This window comes from Sciurus carolinensis, chromosome 11, assembly GCF_902686445.1.
Source record: "Sciurus carolinensis chromosome 11, mSciCar1.2, whole genome shotgun sequence".
In the NCBI taxonomy this organism is placed as follows: Eukaryota; Metazoa; Chordata; class Mammalia; order Rodentia; family Sciuridae; genus Sciurus; species Sciurus carolinensis.
Window position 1 is genome coordinate 43,733,932 of NC_062223.1, and position 26,504 is coordinate 43,760,435.

At 47.5% G+C, this 26,504-nt stretch overlaps 2 protein-coding genes across 4 annotated transcripts in view; both read right to left on the bottom strand.

Annotated features, from left to right (window-relative positions):
• Nucleotides 1-26,504, bottom strand: part of Nat10 (N-acetyltransferase 10) — a 38,494-nt gene that overhangs the window by 3,590 nt on the left and 8,400 nt on the right. For all 3 annotated transcript variants that reach the window (XM_047519108.1, XM_047519109.1, XM_047519110.1), the window contains 22 exons: nucleotides 24,593-24,654; nucleotides 23,204-23,318; nucleotides 23,007-23,114; nucleotides 18,391-18,524; nucleotides 16,968-17,061; nucleotides 16,754-16,852; nucleotides 14,053-14,189; nucleotides 9,943-10,067; nucleotides 9,360-9,510; nucleotides 8,899-8,995; nucleotides 7,923-8,039; nucleotides 7,671-7,772; nucleotides 7,505-7,579; nucleotides 6,800-6,916; nucleotides 5,687-5,820; nucleotides 5,480-5,528; nucleotides 3,182-3,278; nucleotides 2,980-3,090; nucleotides 1,993-2,165; nucleotides 1,387-1,506; nucleotides 934-1,032; nucleotides 462-535 (listed from right to left, as the gene is read on the bottom strand). In XM_047519108.1, coding sequence (XP_047375064.1) covers nucleotides 462-535; nucleotides 934-1,032; nucleotides 1,387-1,506; nucleotides 1,993-2,165; nucleotides 2,980-3,090; nucleotides 3,182-3,278; nucleotides 5,480-5,528; nucleotides 5,687-5,820; nucleotides 6,800-6,916; nucleotides 7,505-7,579; nucleotides 7,671-7,772; nucleotides 7,923-8,039; nucleotides 8,899-8,995; nucleotides 9,360-9,510; nucleotides 9,943-10,067; nucleotides 14,053-14,189; nucleotides 16,754-16,852; nucleotides 16,968-17,061; nucleotides 18,391-18,524; nucleotides 23,007-23,114; nucleotides 23,204-23,318; nucleotides 24,593-24,654 — 2,390 coding nt within the window. The remainder of the gene's footprint in view (nucleotides 1-461; nucleotides 536-933; nucleotides 1,033-1,386; nucleotides 1,507-1,992; nucleotides 2,166-2,979; nucleotides 3,091-3,181; nucleotides 3,279-5,479; nucleotides 5,529-5,686; nucleotides 5,821-6,799; nucleotides 6,917-7,504; nucleotides 7,580-7,670; nucleotides 7,773-7,922; nucleotides 8,040-8,898; nucleotides 8,996-9,359; nucleotides 9,511-9,942; nucleotides 10,068-14,052; nucleotides 14,190-16,753; nucleotides 16,853-16,967; nucleotides 17,062-18,390; nucleotides 18,525-23,006; nucleotides 23,115-23,203; nucleotides 23,319-24,592; nucleotides 24,655-26,504) is intronic.
• LOC124960376 (transcription initiation factor TFIID subunit 13-like) lies at nucleotides 21,289-22,097 on the bottom strand. The gene has a single exon (XM_047519112.1). It carries the CDS (start codon nucleotides 22,095-22,097, stop codon nucleotides 21,726-21,728), a length of 372 nt encoding a protein of 123 aa, XP_047375068.1. The 3' UTR covers nucleotides 21,289-21,725.

The window sequence follows — 26,504 nt, forward strand, 5'->3', positions numbered from 1 at the left end:
AGTCCTGATGTGCAGGACTGTCAAATCCATCAACCTTCAGGTGTAGAGGGAGAGATGACACCGAAGACAGAGCTCCAGAGGACGCCGGCAGAGGGCTATCGAGCAGGGAGTTTTGATTTGGGACAATAAAACCCTTTCTTCAAATAAATTCACATGAAGAGTCAAATACACAGACATGACCATTAAAAGCGGGTGCTCATCTGCTCAGCATCCCTTTCCCGGAAGGGCCTCCTAGGCGTGACACGGAGCCCCAGGGATCTAGGGAGTGCAACTTGAAGCGACCCGGAAGACCAGATCCTCCAAAATTCCACAGTCAAGCAGGGTTCGAGCTGTTAGCACTCCCAAAACCAGTTTCCTGAACAGTTCCCAGGGCACCTGCACCGTGGCTGAGGGGAAACCTACAGAAGGACCCAGTGCCCCGAGGCTGACCCTTCCCTTCCCACAAGCAAGAGGGGCCTTACTGGGAGAGGTCCATGTTCTTCAGCTTCCCCACTTCTTTCTTGTGTTTCTCCTGGAATTCCTTTGCTGCTTCATCCTGTGGCCAAGGACCCAGACGGCAGGTCAGTCAAGGGATGAACAAACCACGGGAGCAGGCCAAGGGAGGGCAGAGTGGCACAAGGACAAGAACACATCCCTTCTCGGTTTAGCATTACAGGCGCCCTTAGGATTCCAAGAGACCTATGTGTACAGAACACTAAAGAGTACCCAAAGGACAGAACGGTCCCACCAACAGAGGCTGGGTTCCTGTGCTTCCACGCACACAGTAGGAGGCACCATCCTAAGCCCAGGTGCAACGACACATGGGCTCAGACCTGTAGAGCACCACTGGGCTTAGAGTGCAGGGACTCTTCAGGGGATAGGAAGACGTGGCCTGTGATTGTGGGACGCTGAGGAGAACAAACTCTGACTCTGAAGCCCCGAGCAAGGACATACCAGGTCGTCACTCAGGGTCTTTATCGTGGGCTCCATGACCACGTCCTTCACCGCCACCATCTGATCCTCAATGGCCTTTTCCTGCACCTCATTAAACAGCTACAAAACACAACATGGAGAAGGTGAGGCAGCAGCAGCAAGGACTCGGTCCCTCATCACCAAAGCACTGAGTGTCTTAAAAGGTCTATCTCCAAGACGCAGAGCCGTGCTCTAGAGAGTTCAGGCGCAGTCAGAACAAATACACGATGGAGAGCTCAAATTCCCCATGCTGGACCCTCAGGAGAGAACCCAGAACTTTATACAGATTCAGCCAATGTCCCAAATGTCTTTGCGTGCATGCATGCGTAGATCTGCAGTAAATACAGCCACCCGTTACCAGCCATTCAGACGCAGAGCAGGGAGCAGGTTTGTTCCATTACTGTAGAGCCCAAACCCTTCTCAGGTCGAGGTTACCTTCACCACTTTGCGGATGATCCGGTTGAAAAGGCCCATTAACTGGCCTGAAGGCAGCTCGATCTCTTTTTCCAGCTGGTCCACAGACTTATGCTGCAGGCCAATCCCCAAGAGAAGAGCCTAGGAGATGAAAACCAGCTGGAGTTGCTTCCAGGACAGGCCCTGGCCCATTAAAAGGTCCCGAGAACCGGTTATCCTCTTTTCAACCAAACCTATCTCAGAAGCCCCGGCCCCTACCGTTTACTCTGGCATCTCTTTCATCCCGTTGCTGAAACCCTCAAGAAACACTCCCCCTGGAATCCCCAATCTCCTTTTAATCATCCTGACAAACCCCTACTTCACGACTGCACCGGGTCTGAGGCTTCCTGGTGCTGGTAGGGCACAACTGGGCATCAAAGCAATGTGGTGGGGTGGAAAGAACATGGACCCAAAGTGCAGCTGACCACTGACTACGCACAACTGGGTTCGACCCTAGACCTGTAGGACAGGCCGTGACGCACCCACCGGCTCCATCAGACTACGTCGACGGGCCCAACCCGACGCCCAGCACACAAACACCCCCCTAGCCTTCCTTGCTCTGCCCGCACACGAGCACCAGTAACCTACCGACTGGGCAGCAGACAGGGCCAGGTCCCCCAGCTGGTTCAGGAAATACAAGCGGGAGATGGCTGGTATCAGGTCCATGATGAGGTGATAGTCAACCATGTTCCGTGAATACATCTCTAGTCGCTTCAGGTCGTAGGGGAGGAAGAGCGCCTCCAGCTCCCCCCGGCCTAGGGCTGCAGATGTGACCAAAGTCAGAGGCCAGGGCTCCAGGAGCCCACCGAGGGGTACCTGGCCCCTGACCCAACACAACCTGGGCTGACCATGCACTGACCCTCCTCCCAAAGGAGGGGGCAGCTCCATGCCAGGCAGAGGAACAGCTGGCGTGTGACTTCAGAGTGCCCGCACCAACACAAAGGACTAAGGAAAGGCCCCTGTGCCCTAGGGTCAAAGGGACATGACACCACCCTTCTCCCACTGCCACTGCTCCTCAGGATCCAGCTTCACGGAGTACGCATGCCCTGCCCAGCCAAAGGGACTCAGATTTTTCCATCAAAATGCAATTGGAAAAAAAAAAAAAAAAAAAAAAATACAGACACGTTACATGTGTATACACACATAAATATGCACCTAGATATAACAGCTGTTAATGTTAACAATCCTGTGAATAGTTTTAAAATATTCATATTGTAACTATTCAAACAGAACTGATGTGCATAAAAGTACCTCCACAGGTTGGCCACACACCCTAAGCACAATGTCACAAATGAGGATCTGAGGGAGTCCCCTAGATTCCAAGACTTAAATCAGGCCCCACAGCTAGCTGCTGTCCGAACTTCTGACAATGCTCCCGTCTAGTCACATTCCCAGAGCTCAGTCACGAAGCGGAAGATGGCATGTGTGACAGTGTGCCTAGGGCACAGCCTGGACATGGCAGGAGTCTGGGGTGCAGGAGGGGGTGGGTGGGAACCAGGCCCGCAGCCCCAGGTGAGCACCTGTCCTGGGACACACGCCCACCCGCTCCCTTCTCCACCATCCCACCCAGCTCACCCGGTTGGGCTGGCTTCCCCACGTTCCTGTTCTGAATGATGTTCAGAGCCAGGGAAGGAGAGAAGGTGCCGAACTGGTAGGACAACAAGGCCAGGAACCGCCTTCGGAAATCTGCGGGACGCAGTCGGGCGGAGTCAGTGGGCTGCAGGCATCCCGGCCATCACCCCACTGCACCCTCCCCACTCCACCGGTGGGCGTTCACCTTTCCAAAAGGCCGAGAGCCAGGCTCCCTGGTCTGCCTCGTCCTCGTCGGTCAGAGTCTTCAGCATGATGCACGAGTGTTCCCCGGTCAGGTCATTCTGGAGACACACATTCCTACTTGGCACCGGGAACCCCTTGTCTGAAGGGTCCACTGGTGGTAGCGGGCAAGCACACTGAGAAGGCTTGGCGCTCTGGGCCCTCCTCCTGCAGTCAGCAGAGACCCTCCACAGCAGGCCTTGCCCTCGTTCCTCATGGCGCCTAGTTCACACCCAGGCTTTTAAAAATCACTCTGCACACAACTCCCGAAAGGTGCCAGGGAAGCGAGCCACTTGCTCCTTTCAGGGAGGTTCTGAACTCAGGACCACGAGAGCATAAACAGCCTGATCCAGTCAATGTGGCTTTGGTGCCTTAGAAGCAGAATCCAAGGTCAAACCCAGTCCCAAGCTGGCAGCTGGCATGGAGCTCAGGCTAACAGTGATGGTGCGACCACAGGTTTTTAAGTTTTTTTTACTATATAACCAATTCCCATAGCACAAAAAATACCTAGTGGCGTCCCACTGAAGAGCACTCAGGGAACGAGACACCAGCACCAAGTCACAAGCGAGCAGCACAAGGCCGTGGGCAGGTTGCACCGAAGCTCACCACCCTCAACGCCAAATCCACCCAGGCTGGACCAGGCACACTTAGGAGGACACAGCCCACACCTGCGCTGGTCCACACCCCTCACAAGTGGCTGGATACCCAACAGTCTTCATCAGGTCCACCTTGAACCATCAAGTGGACACTCTACATGAAGCTTGGATACCAGTTCTGCCTGCTCCAAATCACTTCCTGCACTCCCTCAGCTGCTCCCCTCCCGGGGAAGCAAGCAATCCAAGAATCCACCCTCCCAAATGCAGCCTCGCACCTCTGTACCCACACACTCAGCCTGCCCTCCTGTTGTGGGGATGAGGTGGCTGCCCATCTGCCCGTGTCCTAGTCCCACCTCCTCCACCTGGGCCGCTGTGGGCACCAACTCTGCAGGACACAGGCATGCTTCGAGACTCTCCCACCTGACAAACCCTCCCTGCCACCTGCCTCCCTCCGGCCGTTTTGTTTCTTTGCTCCCTTTCACATCGGAAAGGACGTCCACTGGTGTTCTGTGTCCTTACCCTCCACTGTGTCCAATCAGATGGCAAGCTTCACCCCATTCACATCACCAGCGTTGGTAAACCCACTCATTCTCTGTCCTCTTACTATCAGAACAGCAACCAGGCTCCCTCCTAGAAACACTTCTTACTCTCGATTTCTAACAAGGCTGCTCCTTCTCGGTCTCCCAGGCTGTGTCTCTCTGCTCATCCTTCTACACATTAAGCCCAAGGCCTCACCCGCTTCTACTTCCAGTAGCTTCGACAATATACATCCATTCTCTGACCACATACCATACAGCAGATGCTACTCTAAGTGCTGGAAACCCACTAGTGAACAAAACGGACCCAAGAATCCCTGATCTCATGGAGAATATTCTAGTATGACTATGCTGCTAACCTTCCAAACTTCACCTCCAGCCCCAACTGCTTCCTTCAGCTCTGGACCCCCATGGTCAAGTGGCGAGGGTTCAGGATGCAGTGCTGTCCCTCCGCCTGGTGCCTCATTGTGCTAGATCTCACAGCACATAACCACTCTCTGAAGAGAGCTTGTGTTCAGCTTTCTGCCATTTACACCCATTACAAAATAAGCTTCAAGGTTATCTTTTTAAAATGATTCTCTGCAGGTGCTAATACATTTTTAAGTGAACTGGAAGTTCCTAATCCTCACACCTTCCCTTGATAACCCAGCAGCTCTGCCACAGCCACACATTTTAATCTCTCCTTCACATATCAACCTGTAATACAAGTCTGCTCAACTGCACTCCTAAAATTCAGGCCCCCGCCCCCAGTCTACAGGATCCTACAATCTGATGAACAAGTCCATGGGTACCCTCTGCTGTTTTATCAGGAAGCATGAAGTTTACATGTGCTAGGCATACCCCATGTATATGTGATCACATGGCCTCGCAAGGAGGCTCCTTCAGTGCCCTCAAAACACTATCCCTGGGCTAGGGGTGTAGTTCAGTTGGTAGAGTTCTTGCCCTGTAAGCACAAAGCCCTGGGTTCAATCCCCAACACCCCAAAAAGGAAAAAAAAAAAGAAACCCTCTGCAGAGGCACAGGAACACATGCTCAGGGCACAGAGGTAGGCACCAGGGCTCTGTGCAAGGAGAGACCTGCTGCCAATGGTGATCACATACCCAACCCAGGCTCTGCCCAAGCCTCACTCACCGGGGTCTGTCTCAAATAGACAGGAACAAACCCAGCTCGTTTCCAGAACCTGCAGAAAGGAAAACAGATCATCATGTGTACCTTCTGACAAGGGCCAGGAGGAACAGGGAGTTGGCAGACACAGACACTGGCTGCATGGGGCATGTGGTCCATAGAAGTCTTTCAATGTCAAGGGGGTGATACCAGGAAAACAGGCCAGGCACTCACTTGAGGAGCCTAGGGGTCAGGCCATAGGAAACACCCAGGTAATCCAGGCGCTCGGCAGGCCTCTCATTCAGTTTGAGGAGTAAGGGAGGCAGGTCCTTCCGGGGAGTGACGACCTCTTCCAACAAGCTGACAGCCTAGGGAGAGGCAGGCAGAGGACACCATCCACCCAGAGGAAAAGGGCATTAGTGACATTCTTAAAAGCACCCCACACACATCACACAGCAAAACCAGGAGATATTTCTTGGTTTGTCCCTGTAGTTCTCAAACAATTTCAATGAGTCACGTGATCATTCCCAGGTATCCCAAACACCTGGGCATGCGTAGAATCACACTGCCGAGTCAAGAAAGGTGGGAAAGGGGCCGATTTAGCAACATCTAATAAAGTCACCAATCCACAGAGGTAGGGTTCTGAATATCCAGCTTCAAGTTCAGGTTCTGTCATCTGACAGCTCTGGGATCTTGGAAAATGACAATGTCTATACCTGACATTAAACAAAGTCCCTTTCCTAGCTCCCACATAGGCACACTGTGAAGACCAGTGAGTACATGTGGAAAACTGCCATCATCCTTAGCAAGGACTGACGAACTTTCAGGGTCAGTGCTAACAAGGAGAAAGCTGCAGAGCAGGGCTTCTCAAACTGACATGCATCAGTCACTGGCAAGCACAGGGAGCCAACACTGGAGTCCAATTCAGCACATCTGGGTGCGGACCACAATACCCCCTACAGAACACAGGGGTGCTCTACCGCTACGCTAGATCACCACGGCACCTCCCTTTTTTTTTTTTTTTTTTTATTAATTTTGAAACAAGGTATCACCAAGTTGCTGAGGTTAGCCTTGACTTTGTCATCCTCCTACCTCAACCTCCCCAGTCCCTGGGATTACAGGTATGCACCACTGTATCCAGCTACAAATTCGCATTTTTAACAAATTTCCAGGTGATACTAGTAGTACTGATCTCAGTATCTCCACTCAAGCACTAGGTTGGAGAAATAGTCACCTCCCTAAAAGGGAAAGCGCCTAGACCTCTAGACAGTTCTCAATGGTGCCCCTCAAGTCCCAAGGAACTACCCTCCCATGCCCAGCACAGGGGTCTTGCCCAAACACACTCACCTCACTGCTTACAGTGTGGATTTCTTGGGATGTCTCGAGGACCTTTTCCTCCAGGCAAGGGAACCTGCCTTCGTAGTACATCTGCAGCAGCTGCAAAGCTCGGCTGCCATAGCCCATCTATGAGCAAATGGGCAAAGCGAAGAGATGTTCTTAGTCGAAGCCATTTCTACTCCCCATGTTGCTTCCAGAGCCTTCACTCCTGGTCAACTGCACTGGGCAAAGGGTACTAAGGAAATCCCTCAGTGTGGTTAAAGCTAAAACTCAAGATGGAAAAAAGCATCACCCCCCAATTCTTACAGACGTCTAGCCCATCAAGAACAGTCCATTTGCCACTTGAGGTCAAGGACAGCTGTCTGTCCTGTTTGGTTTCCAGATTAGTAAGCCCCAAAGAAGGACAGTTTCTAGGCCACGGATGGGGAAGTTTCTACAACTAATTGCTCAGTGGAGCTTTTCAAGTGACAGAGGATAATTACAGAAAGTCAATCTGGTTCAAGTCCCCCATTCTCAAGAGGAAGCGTATCCCCTCATCCTGTCCACTGGGCCCCCCACACACTGGCTAAACTCTCCAGAGCAGAGAAGTGCCTGGAACTTCACTTTTTAACCAGCTTATTCAAGTAACCAAGTACATCTGCCCTAAAGAGTTGCCAGCAACGTGACCAACACTAACAGCACAACAGGTTCGAGGCATATGGACGGACATATTACCCCTTGATAATCCGGGTGAACAGCAATACGAACAACCCTTCCACCGGAAAGGCCACCGAAGTCTGGATCTTGGAACTATGTAAGAGACACAGAGCAGTAACTTAGCAACACAAACACCTTCCAACACGACCAGCTTTGCTCAGATGTGTGAGGGACAGCCCTTTACCTGTTCTGACACTGTCCATGGAATCAGGTCTCCGGAAGCCTTCTTGCCTCGAGACAGGCTATTCAAAATGGACTGACGAGAAATCTCCCCCTCAAGGCACACCTGAGGAAGGCAGTGAAGTCAGCCAGCTCCAGAGGCTGAACGTCAACACCCAATCACCTGCCTCATCAGACCCAATCACTTGGCTCAAGGTCAGCAGTCAGCGGCTTCCCCTCCCACACCGATGTCCCGATGCTCCCTAAACCTCTGTACCTGGACAACGGCAAGCACTTCAGGAAGGGCATTCTGGGTCGGGGGCACAGGAGGCAGAAGGCAGAAGAGGTGATGAGCAGGCGCATCAGAGAGCATCTGGAGATCGTTGGGAGAGTTCTGCGGGGCACGGGCACAGGTCAGCGGGAAGCGCCCACCTCCTCTCATCCTCGACTCGAGACTCAATGCTTCTTTGGAATCATGGGGTGCCGGCAGTGCCACCTTCCCACAGCCAAGTAGGCACTAGAACCCAGTCAGGCGCCTTCCTAGCATCACAACAGGCCTGAGACTCTTGATGGCTTATGTGGGACAGAGCCTCCAACCAAAGCCTACTGTCGTCGCAGGCCAAGTGCTGTGGCCGCAGAGCGCAAGAAGAGATTTAGCACTACCTCACGGCCAGTAAGTGAGCTTTCTCCAGAGGCTGCTATTTCTAGAAAAACCACCACGAAGTGACTCTTCAGCTTTCCATTAAAGGTTGTCCATAAAAATACCACATAGACATTCAAAAGTATCCTTCCCAGCCTGCCCATTAGTTTTTAAGAGTTTCGAATATTCTAAGCCAACAGATTCACTGCTTAAAAACAAAACAGCTCAGCAATACAAAGCTGGTCTCAGGCCAGCTGGGTTACAGTAAGTGCAATGGCATCTCGACCTATCAGGTTAGTAGGCAGGTGAGAAATACAAGTGCCCTTTAGAAACAGGAGCTTTCCACCTCCTCCAGTTCCCACTCGCAGAACCACGTGAAGAATTCCACCCTCTGCAAGGCCAGAGGCCCGGCACTAGCCACACCAACTACACTGGGGAGGCAACCCCTCCAGCAAGACCATGGGACCTCACCACCATAAGGACATTTAAAGTACCATTGGAAAGGCCACCTGAGCCACTGGGTAACAAAAGGTATGAAAAGACAAGTATAAGGGCTGCCCCGGGAGCGTCAGTCGCTCCCGGTGGAAGCACGCTGCAGGGTGAGCATGGTTACCTTGTAATGAGAAGCCACGTAGAGGGCCATAAGCCGCTGGAGGAAGACTTCAGAGGCCTTGTGGTAGCAGAAGAGGGTATCTCTGTTAACATAGTAGCTGGCTGGGAGTTAAGCAAGCAAAACAAACAGAGGGCCCAACAGGACTTCTGGAAGTATAGGTTTCCCCTCAGCTTGCGAGGAGGAGCCCAGCATCCTGAGCAGACATAAGGTTGGAGAAAGGAAAGCGAGAAAGTTCTTTTTTTTTTTTTTTTTTTGAGAAACAGTGTCCCACTATGTTACCAGGCTGGCCGTGAACTGTTTGCTGGCTCCAGCAACCCTCCTGCCTCAGTCTCCCAAGTCAGGCAGGGACTAGACACGCGACACCATGCCCAGCAAGAATGCTCCACGTGTACCTCACCCAGAACCTTTTAATTCTTGCACTACCCCTCGCTTTCACAGGGCCCCCGAGGCCCAGAGGATACAGCTCACAGGCTTCGGGTAAGGGGCAGCCCGACACGATGCGCGTGATGTTGAGGCAATCCAGGCACAGCAAGTCGTTCAGCCACTTCTCCACTGCGTCCCCAGGGGCGTATCGGATCGACTCCTGGAGGGAAACCTCGTGCAACGTTCGTGCTACTCAAGTCAGACACACACCATCAGAAACAATTATTAAAATGCACCATATAACAGAGCAAGGATGTTCCCTTATCTTCACATGGTGCCCAGACACCCAAGTCTTGAGTACTTAAAGGGAGTAGTCTGAAATTGTTCTGGTGGACAGTCACCTTGCCATGATACCAACCCCACAGGGCTCTACTAAATTAATGCAATCATGCCCCAGGACAGGGACAAACAAGGGTCCAGTCACCAGAGGGTCCAAGTGAAGCTCCCACGTGATCCCTGGACAGTTATACTCGGAAAAAAAGTCCTCCTGGGGACTCCTTTCTCTGATGACAGGAAAGTCTGGTAACTGCCCAAGAGGTCACAAGGGAAGCAAGGGTCCAGCCTGAGAGTCTGAGGGGACCTGCTATGAACCTGAGGGCCTGGTGAGGGTTGTGAGGGTACCTGATGCCAGTCTGGCTGTCGTGGTGGTCTTGTTCTCCGCAGTGGTGCTGACCTGGCTCTGGGCACTCTGCTGACGGAGCTGTTGAATTAACTTGAGGGACAGTGACCGGCCAGTGCCCTCATATCTAGGAGAAACACACAGGCAGTCAGGCACAGGGATCCCAGCCCACCCCGGGTGGGGGATGGGGACCCGCCTGCTGAAACACCAGGGTCTGCTCCCCAAAGAGGGTCTTGCTCATCTGAGCTTCCAGCACAGCATGCACACATCCGAGGGCAGCCTGATGGAGCCATTCAGGCAAGGAAAGAGATCTCTCAGCTTCAACCTCCCAAGGAGATTATTCTACACATTTTGGAGGACCAAGTCTTGAATCAAGAAAACAAGGACGGAGGCTGAGCGTGGTGGCTCATGCCTGTAATCCCAGCAGCTCAGAAGGCTGAGGCAGGAGGATCACAAGTTCAAAGCCAGCCTCAGCAACAGAGCAAGACCCTGTCTCAAAATAAAATTAAACAAAAGGGCTGGGGATGTGGCTCGGTGGTTAAGCACCCCTGGGCTCAATCCCCAGTACAGTAAGTAAGGACTAAAAAGATGACACAAGTTAAAGCCTTTAGCATAGGGAAAGCGGTACAAAGTTAAATGTCAACTAATGGGGGGAGCTACTACTCGAAGTAACACGCAAGAGCTGACGAACCAGGAGCGGCCCCCAACTGGGAATTCAAGATAAATCCATTACCCAAGCGCTCCTTTCCATCACCACTCAAAAGGTGACATAAAACAGCGGACAAAAAATACTTGGGGGGAAAAAAAGTTAAATCATTTATAATCTGGTCATGGAACCAGCTCATTTTTTAATATTTTTTAGTTGTAGATGGACACAATATCTGTATTTTTATGTGGTGCTGAGGATCGAACCCAGTGCCGCCTACGTGCTAGGCAGGCACTCTACCACTGAGCCCCCGGCTCTCTTCATTTTTGAGCATTTCCTCCTTGCTTTTAGTCACAAGAATGTGTGACTGCAGGGCACTCGCTATTCCACAGGTTTTCCGTTCCATGTGTTTGTATTACATCATTTCACAGCATTGAGGACTATACAAATAAATACTTAAGTACTTTTACATTGTGATCCAAGTTAGGTTAAGTGCTTCATTCCTCCCCATCCCATATAAAAGTTCTCTCAAAAGGAAATCCACATATTTCATAAGTATGTATGTATGTATATATGTACACACATGTGCACAAAACCTGAAAAACTAGAGCAGGAGATGTAGCTCAGTAGTACAGAACTTGCCTAGCATGTGTGAGGTCCCCAGTTCAATCCCTAGCATGACAAAAAAAAATTCTTTCAAGCACAAGTTTATGGAGAAAGTGGGAAAATCTTCAAAATGGGGGAAAAAATTTTTGTAAATCATGTATCTGGTAAGGAAGGGACTTGTACTTAGAACATAAAAGAAACCTTACAACTCAAATTTTAATAAAGACAACCCAATTAGAAAAATAAGTAGAAGATGCTTAACATCATTAGTTGCCAGGGGGAAGCAAATAAAAATCATGAGCTATTACGTCATACCCACCGGAAATGGCTATCATCAACAAGCCATAGCAAGTATTGGCAAGGACGTGGAAGAATTAGAGTCCTATAATATCATCCCATTATCTGCAGGGAACACATTCCAAGATGGTCCCTGGATGCCTGAAACTAGTACTGAATCCTGTAAAGATATACCATGTTTTTTCCTATACATACATAACTATAATGAAGTAATTTATAAACTAGGCACAGGGGCTGGGGATATAGCTCAGTCAGTAGAGTGCTTGCCTTGCAAGCATAAGGCCCTGGGTTCAATCCCCAGCACCGCAAAAAAAAAAAAAAAAAAAAAAAATTAAAAAAAATAATAATAATAAAAAAAAAAACTAGGCACAGTAAGAGATTTGGACTACAGTTCACCACAGTGAAAGTGAAAACCTCAAGGTAGGGGACCATCAAGCATTGCTTGTTTGTGGAAATTTAAAGTGGCACAGTTGCTTAGAAACACAGTCTGGCGGTTCTTCACATGGTTAATCACAGTCACCATTTGACCCAGTAATTCCACTCCGTGGCATACATCCAAGAAAACTGACAACATGTCCACACAAAAACCTATACACGAACAATCATTGTGCCCAAGAGTCAAAAGGTAGAAACCCAAATGTCCACCAACAGATGGATACATAAAACTGGTACATCCACAAAAGAGTTAACAGATAATATATGGATGAATTTTCAAAACACCAGATTGAGTGAAGAAAGCCAATCACCAAAGACCACGTACGTATTGAACCAGATGCAATGGTGCAAGCCTATAATCCCAGCAACTCAGGGGACCAAGGCAGGAGAATAGCAAGTTGAAGGCCAGACTCAGCAACCTATCAAAACCTGCAGCTACTTAGCATGACCCTGTCTCAATAAAAAAAACAAAAAGGGCTGGGGATACAGTTCAATGGTAAAGTGGTCCTGAATTCAACCCCCAGTTAAAAAAATACATTGTAGGATTCCATTTGTATGAATGTCCAGAATAGGCAAATCTTTAGAGACAAAGCGATAATGGCTCCCTGGATTTGGGAAGCATAGCAGGATTAGAGAATGATGTAAAGAATAGAATGTCTTTTATGGGGTGATAAAAGTGTTCTAGAATTGATTGTGGTACACATGGTCACACAACTGAATTTACTAAACATTGATTTAAATCGGTAAATATGGTACATCAACTATACCACAAGAAAGCTATTAAAAAGGTAAAAATCCATTTTAATATTCTGGGCATAATATTGCCCATTGTGGATGGTCACAATAAATCTAAAAAATTAACTCAAGATGTGATTTCCATTCAGAAATATTTCCAATATTGAAAATACATATTGGGGCTGGGGTTGTGGTTCAGTGGAAGAGCTCTTGCCTAGCACGTGAGGCACTGGGTTCAATCCTCAGCACCACATAAAAAATAAAGGTATTGATTCCAAATATTTATATATATATATACACACACATATATATAAAATAAAAATACATATTTATTGATCTCAAGAATCACATAAGAAAGGCAAATTTACAACAATACAAAGTGTTTTCCTTGTTCAAAACCAAAGTAAAATAGATGCACAGGAAACAAAGCAAAAGAGATAACAGAAGCCAACTCTGGATGGCTGGATTAAGATGTTTTTATTTGATGCTAGGAATCAAACCCAAGGTCTCATGAATGCTAAGCACATGCTCTACACATGTTACATCCACAACCCACGATTTTTCCTTCACTTATTTTCTAATCTTTCCATAGCAAACCAGTTAAACATTTCAAATTTTCAAACAGTTCTTATAAGCCTGCTTTCTTATGCTATTTTAATATTTTCACATAATTCTAAGATATGATTTGGTATTGTCATGCACGTACTTTTATTTTTCTTTTGGTACCAGGAATTAAACCTGGGTGCTTCACCATTGAGCCACAACCCCAGCTTTCCCCCCACCCCCACTTTGAGACAGGGTCTAGGTTGCATAACGCCTAAATTGCTGAGGCTGGTTTTGAACTTGTGATCCTCCTGCCTCAGCCTCCCTAGCCACTGGGATTACAGGCATGCACAACGGAGGCTAGTTCAATCTGTGTTCTTTTTAAAAAACACCTACAAACAGGAAACACCCATCACACAGGTTCCTAAATGTTTTATAAATGAACTTGCTGGGTTGCTTTGGCCTCACTACACTCAGTCACTAATCTACAGCCCCGAGCCCATCTCCATCCCCTGACCTTTTTTTTTTTTTTTTTTTTTTTGGGCACGATGCTGGGGATTGAACCCAAAGCCATGCTAGGCAAGCACTCTACTGCCGAGCTACAGTCCCAGCCCCCAGGTTCTGAAAATTTCAGGCCTCATGCTGCTCATTTAATGTCAGACCACAGGGGAGTGAAAGTTTATTAAGGGGTCAGCTCCAGTTTGAGAATCTCCAGGAAAGAATGAAGCAGCCTTAGAGACTCAGACAAGGATTCAGGCGTGGTTTGCAGGTCCAGGCCACATTCATTACATGCCACCTGATCTGCAAGAACCTACAATGAAAGTAACCACTCCTACCCGGGGCGCCTTACCCATTGATGGTGGATGCCATGAAAACGAGGTAGGGCCCCAGCAGGCTCTTCACCAGGGGGAGCGGGATGGCGGCGGCTTCGTCTATCACAACGAGCTCGGCCTGACCCAGTTTCACAGCATCTGCAGGGTGTATGTACTGTGGGAGAGAATGCGATTACAAATATGGCCACCTAAAGCCACAGTGGTGCGTACTGGCGACTCCCGAGAGAGGCACTCCCGCCCACCTCCCGCTCCCTTTCTCTTCTCTACTTTTGCAAAGGGAGAATGGAACAGGCATGGGGTCAGATGCCTGGGTTCTAACAGTTCAACCACTCGCTGTGGCCCTGGACAGGTCACTTCATCACAGGGCTCGGATTCCCGTTCTGTAAAACGGGAAGTACCTACCACCCATGGCTGCTCAAGACAAAAACAAGACAATTATATCGAAGTGCCCTGCCTAGTACACAGCTGACAGGCGGTGGCCACCTTTCCTTCCCTCTTTGTGCCATTTCTCCCCAGTCTCAGATCAGGGAGCCAGTGGCACAGTGTGACCCCGAGGTGGACCTCAGGTTCTCACGCTGGGTGCTGCACCCGCTGCATGAACCCACCAATCCCCCTGCACTGAGGAAAAAAATTTCCAGACTATTCTTAATACTCATCCTCATGTCCTTATGCAAACACCCCTTCAGTTTCCTCAGGGCTTCCTGCTATTTTCCAAGTGGTTTAAAAAACTGCCAGGAAGAGGTATTTTACAGAAGAGGAAATCTGAATAACCAATTAACATAATCAAAGATAATTCCACCTCATGAGTAACTGGTGAACTGCTGAAGACAAAGGGGACACCATTTCACACACAAAAAACAAACTGCTGTTAAGCACGGAGTATTGGTGAGGATTTAGTAAACTAAACTCAAGAAAACTAGTGTAAAGGTTAATGGTTACTTAAAAGTAGAATCTTGCAAAAATCAAAGAAAGCCGAAAATCTACATACACCGTAAGACCCAACAATTCCACTTCTAGAAACAAATTTGGATTTCACTCATGTACTGCTTAAACAAATCCATCAGATCTAGAAGCTTCAACCTGACAAATCTTGAAAGTCAATGGTGAGTAAGAAAAGGCGCACTATGTTGGACAAGTACAGAACACCACTGTTCATAGATGTGGGATTACATAACAAACTGAAAGGAAACGATTTCAGAATTGGTTACCTATAAGGAGTGACAGGAGGAATTGGAAGGGGCACAGATGAACCTTCAACTGTATCTGATGTGCAAGTTCTCAACAATAAAAACGATTCTTAATTATGAAATCAGCAACTGCCAACATTTCGTAAATCTGGGTGCTGGGCATCTGTGTTATTTTGGTCTCTGCACTTGCAGAGAAGTATTTCATCCCAAATCCCATTAACTGTTTGCTAGAACCTTCTGGGTCAGGGAGACAAGCCTACTCATTTCTGGCAGCAGGTCACATGTTCAACAGGTCCCATGTCTCAACTTTCAAGGGCAGAAACTAAACAAGCACGTCACAGAAGCATAGAATGCAGTCCAGGGGTCATGGCCAGCTTTAATCTAATGGCCTTCTCCACCACCAGCAAGAAGAAAGATGTCTCAAAGGAACATAAATGGAGTCTCACAAGCTGAGTCACGTCCTCTGTGCTTACACTCTAGTCTAGAGACAAAAGGACTCCAGTAACTGGACGGGGTATCCAATTACAAATCTGAGGAAGAGCAAGGGCGGAGCCAGGGCCTTTCTGGGAAAGGTTTTCCTTCTCGATTAGGGTAATTTTTCTTGATTTTTTTAGTGGTCCCTATGTTCTCGTAGCCTGCACCCTGCCCCCAGGCCCACCCCCACACACACCAACATCAGTCCTTCCTGCTCTCAGCTAATGAGATCAAGCAAACGCAGGAAGGTGTGTAGAATGAAGAGATTCTAGAAAAAGACCCAACAAGGAAAATTAAGATCCTTCAGGTAAAAGGTATGGACACAGCACACTGTTTATCATCTGGATTCTTTTATTAAAGAGTCCTCCTCAACAGGCACATCATATGTTCTGACATGCATTCGAGTTCAAGGACATAAACTGCCAGTTCACCTGGCTCACTTCCCACCCACCCCAACTCCAAAAAACAGTCATTGAACTCCCTCCGGTAAAAGCCTGGCAGCCTCAATCCTTTCTATAAGCCCTTCACACAGATGCCTTAAGAGACTGAACAAAATTGCAGTCTTTGGACCAAGAGCAGAGCATTCAAGCTTACAGAGCACCCGAGATTTATGGAGCTTTAGGGAAAGAAAATACTGTTTAAGAAGGAAAACAGGCCAATGGCTAAACCACAAGTAAAGTTTGAAAAGTTTTTTCTTCTTTTAAATAGTTAAGTTATTGCTCTAGTTACAGAGGCACCTTTTCAAAACCTGCAGTAACGAAACAAAATAAGAACCGATGTCAGAACAATGATTTTCTTTGCTCATCAGGTAATCTCAATCCCACTTGGTCCATATTCATAGGGCAGAACTACAACTTTTCAACTGGACTGCATACATTTGTTCACTTAATGCCCTTCTTTAGAAAAAGCTGAAAATCTGCAAAAGGTTTCTCATAAGACAACATTACTGTTGACACACATTTACGCCGTACACAGGACGGCTGGAAGAAAACATCAGAGTCCATTACATCCCGCAGAATACCGGTCTCACAGAGCAGGGGCTGAGCAGGAGCCTCACCTGAATGGTCTGCCTGTGTTCCCGGAACACATTCACTCTGATCACTGCTTTATTGAACTCAGGGTTTAGAGACTGAATAATCTCATAATCCAGATGTTCCTGGGGGCAGGGAGTAAAACCAATGATGAGCTTTAGAAACTCAATATTAAGAAACAAGCGAACATTCCAAAGACCACCTGGATTTAAATCAAAAGAAATTATCCCGATTTCTTACCTGATACTGCAGAGCATCAAATCCTTTAAATACAAATTCAAACAGCGTGTGGAGATTATCAGGGCTTGGAGAGGTAACAAAAATATTGGAGTACCTACAGGAAGAAGAGGGGAACTATTAAGAAATTAAAGAAAATTAAAAACAAGGAACTTAGTGTTTGCTCCTGGCACACTGGTGATAACCAGACAACAGCAGAGGAAGAAGGCAGACGCCTACCAGGGAAGGAGAGCATCTCCAGACCAGAGTCAATTTTTCTCCCCAAGGCAATGAGAACACGTTAACAAGGTACGGGTAGCAAGAGGTGGCATCCAACTACCAACATCTGTCACAGCAAAGCCCAGGAGGCACTGTGGGGACAACTGTCAGTGTGCAGAACAAGCAAACTGCCTCAGTCCAGTGTCCTGACACGAGGCCCAGCCTCATACTCAGCACTAGCTGCGCAGAGGTTTCCAAACTGCAGAGCCCAACCGGCAGTCAGGTCAAGGCCACAGATGACCCCCGAGTCCCCACTAAGTGCAAAGGATGCTCGCAGCCAGGAGGCTGAGTGGTATGGTGGAGCAGCAGGAAGAGCAAGCTGGAGTCAGGAGCTAAGGCTAAGCCCCAGCTCTACCAGCAGGGACGAGATGGGGGAGCCTGGGTGAGTCACTGGAACACCCTGGGCCTCAGTTCACCCAACTATAAAATGCCCACAAAGCTGAAGTAAGGGCCAAGGAAGATTATGCACAGAAAATTCTAGGTCCATGTCATGTCTGCATGGGAGAGCATATTATATTAGCAACTGCACATATCTTCCACCCAGGACTAAAGAAAAAAAGGTAACATACTCAAAAGCAGCTCCTCGGAAACAGACTTTTTCCCCCAACACCGGCTGGACTGGGGAAATCAAGCCAGGGCCTCAAATATGTTAGTACCAGGCACTATTTTACCACAGAGCTACATTGCATACCCATCCGACCTTTTTCTTTTGGAACTAAGGATAGAACCCAGAGGTGCTACCTCCAAGCTATATCCACAATCCTTTTTTGAGACATGTTCTTGCTAAGTTGCAAAGGCTGGCCTCAAACTTACAATCCTCCTGGCCTCAGTCTCCTGAGTCACCAAGATTACAGGTGTGCACCACTGCACTTGGCATAAGATTAATCAAGATAATTAAGATTTTTTTTAAAAAAGATCATTAAAATATCCAACTAGTACTTTGATCAGCAAAGTACATACATTCTCATTCTTAAAATTTCTTACCCCACATCCTTTGCTTTTTGTGTTTGTTCAACTGTAAACAGCAAATACAAAGGCCCAAGTGCACACAGCACCTCTGGGTGTCCTAGGAGAGACTTGCTGTTTCCATCCAGGCACCCAAAACTTAGAGAAATTGCCCAGTGAACCAGCTGAGAACGAGGAACCAGAGATAACAGTAACTCCTTACCCAAATGCCACCGCCCCAGCAATAGCCAATCCCAGGGCTGCAGATTTTCCCCGTCCTCGGGCAGCGGTGAGTGCAACAGTACTCCTCAGGGTCTTCTCCGAGATCCCCTCGATGAATTTCAAGACAGCTTTGGCCTGGACGAGACAAAGAGAAACATTATTAGATGGGTTGAGAAAGGCCCAGCTTCAGCCACTTACCACCCAAAAAAGGGGGTACGGGGCAATTCTTACAGGCCAAAAGGCACTGCTCAGACCTGGACTTTTCACTGAGTCATGATGCCAGACACTGGGATGTTTTGACCAAAACCACCACAAAAATGAAATTAAGCCAAGCAAGCAAACACGCAGGCAACCAGGGCTTCCATTTAGGGAGACACAACCCCAACAGGCACCTATCAGGCTGGCTCCCGGAGGGAGAGCAGGACGCTCGTTTTATTGGTCACCCGCAGGGGCGGGCATGTTCGCTGGCACTCAACTTAAGCATTTTCCCCTGTGCTGGAGACAAGCTACTGCAGCTGTTCAAGAGAACATCCGGGGTACCCGGATGCCAATGATGCAAAGCTGACACTGGTTGAGGGCAACTCACTGCAAGTTCCTCGGGTTTCCTGTCAGACCATGAGCCAAGACCCAAAAGTGTATTTGCTGCCCTCAGTATGATGGTCCCTGTCTCAATCTCATCTCAGTGTCAAGGCCTTAAATAGCCATCAGATGCTCAAAACTCCCAATTTCATACCTCCATTCCAGACCTCTTCCCCACACTCCAAACTCTCAGGTACAAGCACCTACTTCCTATACAGCTCCAGGGATGCCTCTGGAAGCTGCGCCCAGAGGGGACTATATGTAAAACCTCCACCTCCCCCATCTCTCACAGTGTAAGAGCCACAGCCCTTTGGGTGGCCTGCATGACCCTCCACTCTCTCCTCAGCTCCTGTCAGCTCCTTGCTGGTCCTAGAGAACCCGAGCTGCACCTCTGCCTCAGGCCTACACACTTGCTGATCCCTCCGCTAAAGTACTCGCCCTTGGAGAGACACGGGGCTACTCCCCCAACTCCTTCAAGGCCTGGCGCAAATATCACCTAAATGAGGCCACCTCTGACAAATGTACCTAGAACCACAAGACCCCCATCTTGGCATGTCCTAACCCTCTGGGTCACTTTTTCTTTTTCTGTTATACAGCTTCTACTCCACCACGTGATTTGCTAATTTCATTTAAGCAAGGCCTGTCTCAGCCATGAGAAGGCACGCTCCGAGAAGCAGGTGTCTCTCATGAACTCCTGAGCCCAGTGCCCAGGAATGCCTCACACCTAGAGGGGAAGCAAGAAGCCAGGGGCACTCAAGAGAGGTGACCCTGTACTACTCAAGGCCAAACTCTGATTCCCGGCTGCAAAGGAGGTGCGAGGTCAGCCTGGCCTGTCCAGTCCTGAGGAAGCAGTCTCACTCACTAAGGCAGCGACACTAGGAGGAAGCTAGAGACACAGGCCCAAGCAGATGGATGGGGAGAGGGACAGGGAGGAACGGGAGCAGCTTCAGGAAGTCAGAATCTCTCCAGATGGAAACACTCAATGGGGATCCAGGTGCTAATTGTCTTAACTTGGCCTTCGCTAAATGCCGTATCTTTTGATTTACTTTAGGCAAGTTGTAAATGCTGACTAAACCTAACGACTAAAAATGCATTCTAAAATGAAAAACCAACACACACAAAAACAATAACAACCCAATTAACAAATAGGCAGCCACAAGCATACTGATTCACCTCAAAAAAAGAAAATAGAGATGACTACGATCAGACGAAGAAAGTACCCGTCTCCCTCATCATCAGAGTAACAAATGAAAGCAACTATCAGATGTTCCCATGAGACTGTGAAGATTGACAAGTTCACTGCACTCAGAGCAGACCGGGCTGCAGAGCGAGAGGCATTTTTGTATACTGTCAGTAGTGGGTCACCTGCGTGACTCCCACTCTGATGCCCACAGTCCCTGACCCAGCAATTTCTGACAGACAGTGCCCACTGATGTATCTGTGAGAACTCCTAACGGTACTACTTATATAGCAAAAAGGCTAAAACCAACCCAAACGTCTACCAGGAGCCACTCACCCTATGGAGTGAAATATCCATTTACATGCACAGGGAAAGGTCCAGAAGGACACATAATAAACTGTAAACAAGAGGTGTCTCTGCAGAGTGGGACTGCCAAGTGGAAATGCCACTTTTTCAATGTGTACTTTTCATACTGATGTTGTTTGTTTTGCTTGACCATTTGTTGTTGTTGTTGTTGTTTTTAATTTATCATACTTTATTCCTTGTATCAATAGGTTAAGAAAGTAAAATCTTCCCAGGTACTGATTTATAGATACAGTTTATAAGTGGAATCAAAAAGTTCAGTTTCACAAACAATAACATTCAGTTATCTCTTTAAATGCAATTTTAATCCTTATTTTAAGCTAAGGTAAATAATTTAGTGCAATAAGCAAACTACACACAAAACCTGTATATTCTGAACTATAAGAGTGTTTCCTGTAGTTACATATGGTTTTAGTCAACTACACATTTCCATGAGTTCTTACAAATATGTTAATAACGCTACCCCAAATGCTTATCCTGCCATTAACTCACTGAACATTGTCCTGCTACTGAAAATAGATGATCGGGAAAAATGAGTTTTAAAACTTAAAAAAGTAATATAAGTCCCAAAAGGTTTTAAATCAAAAAGGCCTTTCAACATGGAAGCATCAACATGAAACTTTAAGTTTCTAAAAAAATAAAATAAAAAAATCACTCTTTAGAAAAGAATATTAAAATGAATTATCTTTTAAGACACATAAACATTCTTAGAAAAACTTGTAGTTTCAAATATCTCCTTAAAAGAAACACAAACCAGTTCACTATCTTTACTAACCTCTCAGACTACAGTTGTCTAAAAACTTCAGAATATGTGAGGCATATGTCTCAGCTGGCACAGTCAAAATGACATTAAGATTTCACATATTAAACAGCTAAAGTATAGCTTATAATGGCACAAATATATCTAATACATAAATACTACTTCATCCTTTAGATAGTCAAAAGTCAGAAGGAACTGCATAATTTTCAAGATACTTTAACGTACATGTAGTCATTAAAACCCAGTAAGTAATTCAAGTACAGTTGTGTAAAGACAGGCAATTGAAGACTCAAGTATCGATCTAAAATCAAAGACATGAAAATAAAGGCTGAAAACTTTGTTTCTCCATCTTTCATTCACATGCCTAGGTATTAGGACATTACTGTAGAAAATACACAAGTATTTTATATGATTTCCACAGAAGATAACAAAATTTCATAAAGTACAAAAAGTATCAAGATCCATAGTTTGCTTCATCGAATGCTTTTCTAGCTCGTTTCAACTCTTCGTTCATAGTAAACAAGTCTTTAACCCTAGCAAATTTCCTTGGGTCCTTTCGAATCAAGAAGATATCTTCAACTTGTACTCGACCTTGTCTTCCAATTGGCATTGCCTTATGAGTCATTTCAGTGATGAACTCTATGACAAGGTCTTCAAGAATATCCACTGACTCAGTGTAAGGGTTCTGGTCATCCCCAAATCCATACATCATACATTGTAATTCTTTAGAAAAAAGTCTCTTTCTTTTACCCTGCCCACCTTCTGCACCTCCTCCAATTTCTTCATTTTCCTCCTCAAAGGTCGGGTCTTCTTCCTCATCTGCCATCCCACTGGCCCAGCAGCCTACAGTGCCCTGTTGTTGTTTTTTAACACTATAGCTAGTACCATAGTTTCTTCCCCTTCCTCTCTCTCCCCCCTCTGGTTGGTGATACAGAGGGTACCAGAAGTGGTTCGAAGCAGCCTAGAGCCTGCAGCCTGGGCTGCACACAGAGCTACGTAGCCAGTGGTTATATTTCCAGAATGAAAAGGAAAGCGAGCCTGTTGGGACTCAGTCCTGAGCAGGCGGGGTCACTGCAGCTGTTTTCCATCCTGAGGGCACAGCCCAGTGCTAAGAAGCCTGTGCCACTCATCTGGATCAGGCTGGACCAAATCCTGAACACGCCCAGCAGCCTGAAGTCCTCTGGGCTGTGCCCAGCTGGCGGGAAGACACTGGAGAAGCTCAGTTTACTAGTGCTGGCTGCCTCGGAGCAAAGAAATGCAGCAGCGGCTTCCACCCAGCCTGCTGTTCACACGGGCCCAGGGGCCCTCAGCGGGCTCACCCTAGAACGGGGTAAGTACAAGGCCTCACGCTCCCCTTTCCTCTCACTTCTACAGGAGCCCTGAGCAAAACCTTTATACCATCAACACAGCTGAAATTAAGGACACTGGTACATTCTGTGTTCTTTCAGCCTTTTTGCTATTACAAATACCCTGTTGTGGAAAAAGCAGTGAGGAGATTATTCTTGAAATGTCACCTGTCCATCTCCCATAACCCTGAACTGCCTGCTTTGCAAACCCAGACGTGCAGAACAGCCCTGTGGCTGTCGAGCACACCTAGAACAAGCTAGAAAAAAGGCCCTTCTTGGGGAGCATCTGGTCTTGACTCACCCTCAATTGGCTGCGGCTGCTCTCTGCACACTGTGTTTCACCCTTGTGTTGCTGACCCTGGGGTGGGAAGTTCTAAACCCACACTCACCTGGTCTAGGGTCTTACAGCAGTCCACCAAGACACCCACAGGCTGGGTGTCCTGCAAGCTCTCTTTCAACTCCTGAAGCTCCAGAGCAGAAGGACTGAGACTCTCGTCCTATCACAGAAAAGAGGAGGAGGTTTGCCACTTCCACATGAGGTCACCACAAAAATCACAGCTCCCCCAAATCCCTGACCCAGACTCACTGGAGCCTGTGGGGGTAAGGCCTCGATGCTGGCCATGTGGGAGGAGATGGGCAGGATGTTGAGCTGGTCATCAATGACAAGGCACTTCTTACAAGATGCCAGAGAGAGGATAAACCTGAGGAACAAAACCACTGTAGTGAGGTGTCAGGGAGGCAGACCACGCTGGCAAGAGGGGAGAAGTCACTGGGTCCCACATGTCTCAGAAAGCCAGAACCCACCTAGAGATGATTCAGAGCCTCCTCTATAAGGCACCTGAACACATTTTACGTAGCAATCAAGAGAACCTTAGAATTCACCCAAGGTCCCCAATGCACAACCATGATTGATCTTGCTAGGTCATCTGATCCTTTCCTCATTATCTGGGGTCCTCTAGCACTAAAGTGGCTCTGACTCCACAACCAAGCCCATATGGTCACCAGTCACACAGGGAAACACACACATACACAAATGATGTGTCCCTCTGCCACAAATAAGGAGAAAAGAAAGCGCCCTGAAAAAACACAACACTGAATTCCCAGTATGCAGAAAAATACCTGGCTACACAATTCAAACATCCTCCATGCTGCAAGAAAAGGGCCTTTCCTACTTCCACGGGCTTCTGTCCTGTTCAGTAACATGCAGCTGCTCTTCCTCCCTCATTCTACTGAGCCAGGATTTCTAAACCTCAGCACTGAAATTTTTACCAAATAATCCTTTTCTTCTAAGCAGCATCCATGGCTACTCACTTGATGCCAGCAGCTCTCTCCCCCACCACCCCAAAAGTCGACAGTCAGATGTCTCCCAATACTGCCAACTATCCCGAGGGAACCACTGATCTAGGCCAGTCGCTCAAGGTGATGCACAGGCTGCTAACCGGTGGTCCCTAAAAGGAGGTTCTAAGGTGAAATTCATCTGGGAAGGGGAAATAATCAAACAGGTCCCAGCTGTTGCAAGACTTCTGTGAGGCTTGAACAGGTTGGTGAGACTCTTCATAATGGAAAAACAATGTCAGCATGTCCCACAAATCGGGCCAAAAAGTTGCCTTGTCATAAGGTCCCTCTAAAAGACCAGTGTTCTGTGAAATACAGGGAAGGGCGATCCAGACAGATCACTCCCCACCTTTGAAAGATGAGTAGGCTAAAGGCAGAGAGGGCGAGGGACTTAGCTAAGGCCACTGGGCTAGTCAGGGCCAGCAGCAAGACCGTGTCTGCATGCCCCGGCCCCGGCTTTCCATCGCTTTCACTGTACCCAGGCAGTTTCACGGCTACGGCTGCTGCAGAATCGCACCATCTTTCAAGCCTATACTGCCTCCCGACACAAAAGCTTTCATTTGGGTCCAAGATAAAAATATTCCTCCCACCATGGCTCTGCAACCCCTGGAAGGAACTGAGAAGTGTCCTAAAGACCTACCTCTCGTTAAATCGTCCCACGACATCCTGATGGGCCTCCGTCCTATACCTGGAATGCACATCCTAAGAAAGTAGGACAACATCCATTAGCAAAGTCATCCAAATAACACTGACGCCCAGGGTTCAAAGCCAAACTTCTAACACAGGAGACATCAGCAATCCCAGGGGAAAGAAAATCCACCACCACCTGCTGTGCTGACCTGGTATCGGACACCAAATGCAAGGTTTCCTACCCCGATCGACTTCCCCTCACCTCATCTTTGACATTTTCCACATTTTACCCAGCGCGCTAACTCAATAAACGGTACCTGCTCACTAGGGGAGCCAGATTTCTAGGTACACACGGATGAATGAAGCAAGACTTCTGCTCTCACAATGGTTGGAGGAAGACAAATGAGTAAATACATAGACATTTTGGCAAATGCTACAAATGAAATACAGGGTGTGGTGAAAGCAACTCGAGGAACCTGTTTATCTCAGAGATGATAAGCTGAGGGTGGAAGGATAAGCAGGAAGCCGTGTCAAGAGGGAGAGGAAGAACAAAGTGATATTGGCACAAAGTCGTTCATTCATTTGCAAATATCTAGTGAGTTTTTACAGCATGCCAGGCAGGCACTCTCCTAGGATCTGGGAAAACATCAGTAAGAAAAACTAAGTCCTGGGGCTGGGGTTGTGGCTCAGTGGTAGAGTGCTTGCCTAGGAGGCACTGGGTTCAATCCTCAGCACCACATAAAAATAAATAAATAAAATAAAGGTATTGTGTCCATCTACAACTAAAAAAACATTAAAGAAACAAAACGAAAAAATTAAGTCCCTGCTCCCATCAAGTTAAGAGACTAATATAGGAGAACAGATAAAAAATGAATAAATATGTAACTTCAGGTAGTTGTTAAGTACTTTGGAGAATAATAAAGGAGATTAAGGAGTTATGGGTGGAGCCACCACTTCTAAACAAAAGAAAGATCACACTGCTGGGGTGATACTGAAGCAGGGACTTGAATGCAGTAAGGATGTGAGTTATAAAGATATTCACAAGAGCATGTGCCAAAGGAAACAGCAAGTGCAAAGGCCCTGGGGTGAATGTGTGCAGGTCATGTAAGAGGCCAGAGGGGCTATAGTAGCAAATGATAACAGGAGTGATAATGGCAGGAAGTAGCCTTGAGATTTGAGGAAAGTCCATCTGACCAGAAAAACAAAGCTCATTAAACCCAGAGGCCAATCCTGACACCATTTCTGAGCTGCTGGATCATGGGCGTGACTTAAAACCTGCCTCTAAGAACACCAATGTGGTAACACTGGTCAGGAGACAAGCTCTGCAACTGTTTAAACACATTTCCACTCGGAACCATGTCCTCAGAGTATCGTTTGGGGAGTAAACTACCTCTTCCAGGGTTGAAATTCTTGCCAAACTGAGAGCAGAGGAGGCAAATGCTCCTTCAATAACTCTTAGAAGATGAGGGCCAATGAGCAGTCTGCCTATGGTCCCTTTGTTGCAAAACACAAATAAGCCCTGGCATGGCCCTTTGCGGAATATCACTACAAAAAAAAAAAATTTTGTTTTTTTTTTTTTGGTACTGGGGATTGACCCCAGAGGCCCTTAACCACTGAGCTGCTGAACACACCCCCAGCCCTTTTTATTTTGAGATAGGGTCTTGCCAGGTTGCTTAGGGCCTCCCTACATTGATGAGGCTAGTCTCAAACTTGCAATCCTCCTGCCCCAGCCCACCAAGCCACTGGAATTAAGTCACCATGTCTGGCTTATTATTATTCTATTCAGAATACTTAATATTTAATTACATAAAAGCTGCATCCTATTTGAATCTCACAAGTGCAGGATCTGAGAACAAATGTGAAATTCAGAGATTTCTATGCATACCCAGAGCCCCTGAGATTCAGCTGCAGTGACTTTTTCA